Genomic DNA, 6,366 nt, shown 5'->3' on the forward strand with positions numbered 1-6,366 from the left:
TTTTTTTTTTTTTTTAACGGGTTAGTTTAGTTCCAAAAAAAAAAAAGGGGTTAGAAAAGTTTCGGACTCCGGTTCACCATCTGGATATTGATCAATGGGAGAGTATGAGAGCTTTGAGGAAGATATTAAAGTAGAGGCAAATCTAAATTCCCACACGGGTGTTTCCCTTCAAGGTTCAGCCAGTACAGGCAACTTATGTATTTTCTTCTCCGCACAGCAACAATTAAATGAAACCGATCTTTTGGCATCACCTTCATATTGAAGCAACTGCTTTTTCCAGAAAAATCTTTATTTGTTGTGATAAACCGGTCTTTTCATTCCAATTTTAATTGTCAGGTAGCTATCATTTAGATGTGAAGAAAATCGGATATAAAAGTTAGCTTTAATATTTTCTAACCGGATTAAATGTGTATCGGACATGGGTTGGTTGGTTAAATGGGTTTGGGTTGGGTTTAATTAAAATGATTTGATGAGTTAATTAGATAAACTTATTATCAAAAAAATAGAATTTTATGTGACGTAGGTCTGCATTTAGGAGAGAAGGAGGGTTTTGTGTGTTTAGTATATTCTGAAGAAAGTAGTGATAGTTGGGTGATATTCTAATCCTAAAACAAACAAAAGTAATATTAATAGACAATTCTCAATATATGAGTGACTTTTTAGGGAATTTACTTGAATGAAAAGATGTTACTATTCTGACATTTTAGTACTAAATAATTATAAGGGCAAAAGGCCAAATTTGTTTCTGAACGGTGCTAAAATGATTTAATTTTGCATTATGTTAAAAGTTAAAGTCATTCTTGCCTCTACAAGATTAACTCGAAATTGCACTTAATCACTAGCAGCGAGTTGGGTGTGGTTAAGTATATGATCAACTGAGATTGTGTATATATATATATTGTACTGCTACTCTACTAGTAAAGTTTAATAACTACATTTCGATGGCATGGGTTGGCTAAATGTTCAAAAGCGAATGATGATGGTAGGTTTGCAACTTATTTGACTTTGTGCCTTAGTTTTAAAGGAGCAGTAATTCATTAGTGTTTGCAGCCTCACCTACAAAGCATGAGTGCCATTAATGGCCACTGTAAGTTCCATAGGGCCACGTACTGCAAGTTCTTTTCTCTGTCACCTCGTTTAAATCTCCTATCTGCCACCGTTATATTACTTGTATCACTGCACCCACTATTACTCTCTATAACAATATACAAGATGAAACTTGGTATTATAAATAAAATTGTAATATTATGAGTTTACACGTTACAAATTTTCAATTGACAATCAAATTTATACGCGCAAGATGTTACACCACAGTAATATATAATATCATGTGTTTGATTATAGAATTCTTTTACTTACCTGTGATTAAAAATGTATTAAATCACTTAATCATGATAAATCATATTGATTTAATGTAATTATCGGCTAATAAATTTTTACCAGCCATATACCCATAACTAAGCGAGATGTATATAGAAGTCGTGCTTCACAATTACGGTACCTTACGGCTTATTCAATGGAACAACTCTTTAAAATTTCCCAGAGCCTAGAGTCTATTGTACAGATGTCATAAGATAATTTGATACTTCTTATGTCCTTAGACAAATAAATGCCACGTCAACTACCCTGGCCTTATATTTGATTTCACATATTTGAATTAATATTTGGAGGTTAAAGCTAAAGATTTTGTTTTACAATCAGTTTCATTATTTCAGCTTCAAGTAAATTAATATTTGGTGATTATAACAAAAGATGTTGTTTTACAATCAGATTCATTGTTTCAACTTCAAGTAATTAATACTCTCTCACTTTTACTTGTTCACTATTCTAAAAATAGATTTTTATTTTTACTTGTCAACTTTCGCATATCAAGAGAAAAACAATTTATGTTTCATGTTTTACCCTTAGCATTAATTACTCATATTTCCAAATCATTTTTCAAATCTTAAGACTATACACTAATTAATATGGGTATCATGGCAAAAAACTCACTTCATTTATTATTTCTTAAGAGGTGTACAAAGTCAATAGTAGACAAGTAAAAGTGAACGGAGGGAGTATTTGGAGATTATAGCTAAAGAGTTTGTTGTACAATCAGATTCATTAATTATTTCACCTTCAAGTGAATTAAAGTTTGGAGAATATAACTAAAGATTTTGTTTTAACCTCAACTTTTTTACTCTTTCACTTTTTTTTTTATTTTTTTATTTACAGACTTCAACTTAATTAGTACTCTCTTCGTTCACTTTTATTTGTCCACTTTTGATTTTTCACGCTGTTAAAGAAACAATAATTAATATAGGTATTTTACCACAATACCCTTATTAACTAATACTCAAATCTCAATAATTGATGAAACTCAAATTCCCATATGTAATTATCAGAGCGATATGAAATTCCACGATTCAATATTAAGTTTTTATAGATACTAGCACTTTACAACTAATCCATCTCTTTAGTGCTTCAAATTCTTTGGAGCCAAACAGTAAACGAAGAGGTTTGTGTCAATCCCAATGCTATGCATTGGTTAATTGACCATTACAATTTCTAGAAGTCTTGGTAAATAAATTAAGGGTAAAATAAGAAATTTTTTTTATCTAATCTTGATATGTAAAAAATAATAAGTAAAAATGAAAATTTATAATAGTGAATAAATAAAAGTAAACGGTGAGAGTAAGATTTTACCGGCCAAAATATACCCTAGTAAATGTTTTGTCGGAAAGAATTCTTGTTCACTTTATGTTCATGGTCGGCTCAAGCATGTATGCCCAATTAATATCTCTACATGCCCCACGCCCCCTAAAAGTTCACTATAAATAATTTGTCCTTTCAATGCAACTACTTTAGATTCCACAAATTGTCCTTTTTTCTGTAAATTTTTAAACATTTTTATGTAAATAATGTTCTTTGTTTTATTCTGCAAAGAGTTGGGGGTGTATAACATAGTATTATATATTTTGAATAAAGAGCAGCCCATGTGCTTTTACATGTTCAGAGTTTTCTGATGGAAGTTGGGAGGATACTTCATAGAATGCTCGTGTGAGTGACCCAAAATATTAACTCCCAAAACCTGCTTTAGACAACGACACGGTCGGCAATAGTCTTTTCTTGACGGCTCAAATAGAAAAGCCTAAGGTTAAATTTTTTTTTTTGTCACCATGACCACTTTGGTCATTTTAGTACTTCCTCCAGCATGAAATTTTAAGGAAAAAAAAAAAAATTGTGATTTTTATATAAAAAGAATGTTAGCATTAAGGATACCATAATATTCAACGTATAAAAAGATATTCGTTCTTTTTCTATCGAATAATAAAAAATGGTGTCACAAAGTGAAATAGAGCAAATACTAAGTTGTCATATTTTCCATTTTTCAATATGTTACATATTTAAACCTTCGCACGTAATTAGCTCCTCCCTCTTATAGAGGTCTGCGTTGTATCTACAACTAATATAAGTATAGCAATAATAACTAAACTTTAAACGCAATTTGTTGGTATTGTCTAAAATAAATCCATCTTATATAGGTCTGCATTGATTTCATTTGAGATAACTCGTATCCATGTAATTTTAAATCAAATTCATCTCTTTTGTTACATGTACATAACGGGGAAAAATGCTAACATGAATTCCACAACCAACAATTAAACGGTTAAAGGTTGTAAAATTAGTGAAATATTAAAACCAAAATGGTGAATCATCAAGATTTACAAAGCTCAACAAGGGAAACAAAGGGCCAACTTATACCTAATATCCCGTAAGCCATGATCTAATCAAACCAACCTAAATATTGACTACATACATACTTTTCTTAAACAAATTACACTACAATATTAAAAATAAATTAAACATTTCTATCAACGAAAAAAAAAAAAAACTAAAATAATTTGACTAAGGAGGCACCAAACTTTTGTGCCTTTTTTTTTTTTTTTCTTCTTTTTATAATCCTAGTGTCAGGACGAACTTACCCATCTTAAAATGGGTGCACGTTCTTCGTTAATCCACCGTTAACATTTGTGAAAAATCCGACGAGCTCCGGTCTGTAAGGAAGATACGATCGCCGGCCTTCAGCCTTAGCTTTACTCTTCATGTAAGCTTCATGTGCTAATACACCTTCACTCTTCTTCACACCCTTCTTCTTCTTTTTCTTCTCTGTTACCTTCTCGTCGACTTTGACTTTGACTTTTTCTTCTGCTTTCGCCGGAGTATTTGTAGTAGTAGTATGGTTCAAGAACACAAACGTGTCTCTTCCATCACTGTTACTCCGGTGAAGAAAGTCTTTGAATCTCCATAGCTTTGAAAATCCAGTTGAATTACTCTTTTTACATACCCCTTCAGGACTGTCTTCATTTGTAGTAGCTTCAATTGCCTTATTTTTTGACCATTCACAACAAGGTCCAGCTATTTCTTCACTTGAAGAAGAAGTTGCATGAATAGGGTTATCTTCTGTTTGTATAAATATATTCTTTACTGGTGGCCTTATTGGTAACTGTTCTTTCAAAGCTTCTATATCTTCATCAGATAAAAGTAGGTTTTGATTGAATAAAGGGAAGAGTGGACGTATTTGACCGTTGTAAAACACCTCGTCAGCTGTTATAGGCGGCGCGTCTATTCCACACGCGAAAGAAAACTCTTCTTCCTCATCATCATCCTCTTCCACCTCATCATCATCATCGTCATATTGTTCCGTTTCATGGTTGATTATCTGTTCTTTCATCTTCAGTTGTTCTTTGAAATCATCGGTTAATTTTCCAATGACTTCTACACGAACTTCTTGATCATTATATGAATCTTTTAAGCTTTCTGATTCCATTTTCTAGAAATACCAAGAACCCCAAATAGAGGAATTGTTGAAGAAGATTGGGAAATGAGTGTTTGGGGAGTTAGGAGGAGAAGATGAGGCATATAATATGAGTTTAAAGGATGAGGATGATGGGGTTTGAAATAAATGAGGCTATATATTGGGTGGTTGGTAGTATAGTACCAAGTTTGGTTTGTCATGATATAAATACTACTATCTTTTCCAAATTTGTAAGTTAAAATATGTAGATATTTTATAATGTAAATTATATTATTGAGAAGATACTATATTTGATAAAATTATAGTCAAATAAAAAAATCAATGAATTATTTAAATAAAATATCATTCAATTTTAAAAAAGATGAGGTTTGAATATTTGCTTCTTTTTATTTTATAGAGAAATATTTGACTAAATATCAAAATTTAAGAAAGAAAAATAAACTTTTGATGCCTATCCAAAGAAATAGTATTACTTCCTTTGTCTCGATTTATATGTGTATTTTCTTTTTTAGTTTGTCTCAAAAAATGATTATATATTTTTACATTTTTAAAAATAATTTAACTTTAAATGTTAAATGCTACCCTTAATAAGATGTATTATAGCTTATCAATATTTATTATATTCTTGTTTTATATTATAAGTTTCAATTTTTTTTTTCTTTCTTAAATTTTCTGCATTCAACAAAAATGCATCACATCAATTAAAATGGAGATATTATTTACTAAAATCTATAATCTTAAATCTATCATCACATTTTCATAACATACAAAAATATATAAAATAAAAGTTAAAGTAAATAAGAATTAATATTTAAAATTAAAATATAAAATTTTGTCATTTTTTCAACTAAAGACCGTGTCGTATAAAATAAAGTGATATTTCAAAAAAATAGCTTGGAAATATCAGAAATTTGGGGGATAAGGTGAAAGGAAATTGTAAATGAGGAGAAAAACTGGATAAAGGAAAAGGGGGTGGGGTGCGGGGGTAGTTTCCGCGTTAAGGCGGGGGAAAGGTGTCTTTATATGTTTCGAGGTGCGGGGAAGGAGGTGTCTTTATATGACTCTTTTATGGAAAAACATGTTGAATTTCACACGGGGAAGGAGAAAACAAAATTAATATATTGTCCACTCGTGTGCAAGAAGCATATTCGTGTGGGGAGTCCTTGTTTCTAGAAGAAGATATTATTGTATTAGGTGACTTGCCGTGATTAGGTTGGAGATTTGCACATTGTTATATGCTCACGTCTATTATCGAGAGGTATAATCCGATGATTAAAATTCGAAAAAAATTATAAAAGTATCCCTCATATTTAGGAATAGGTTTTAACTAGCCGTTTAAATACATTCTTGTGCAATTTTGATCGTTTAAGTTTATTAAATTTTTATCTTTATTAACTATTAACAAACTCTGATATTCGAATTAATGTGAACTGTGAAAAAAACACGTGAAATGTGATTTTCTTAATGGGAACTACCAATTGAAGGTGGAGTTTTTGCTATTTGGCATATTTTTAGTGTCCAAAGCAATTTTTAAGGCGAGGTTTTGCTATTTTATCTTGTCTATTTTG

At 30.7% G+C, this 6,366-nt stretch overlaps 1 protein-coding gene across 1 annotated transcript; it reads right to left on the bottom strand.

Moving 5' to 3' along the window:
• Nucleotides 1-3,641: 3,641 nt before the first annotated feature.
• On the bottom strand, nucleotides 3,642-4,961 carry LOC132042973 (uncharacterized). Its single transcript, XM_059433474.1, has one exon. It carries the CDS (start codon nucleotides 4,808-4,810, stop codon nucleotides 3,971-3,973), a length of 840 nt encoding a protein of 279 aa, XP_059289457.1. The 5' UTR covers nucleotides 4,811-4,961; the 3' UTR covers nucleotides 3,642-3,970.
• Nucleotides 4,962-6,366: the final 1,405 nt, after the last annotated feature.

Source organism: Lycium ferocissimum, unplaced genomic scaffold (assembly GCF_029784015.1).
Source record: "Lycium ferocissimum isolate CSIRO_LF1 unplaced genomic scaffold, AGI_CSIRO_Lferr_CH_V1 ctg1950, whole genome shotgun sequence".
NCBI classification, from domain to species: Eukaryota; Viridiplantae; Streptophyta; class Magnoliopsida; order Solanales; family Solanaceae; genus Lycium; species Lycium ferocissimum.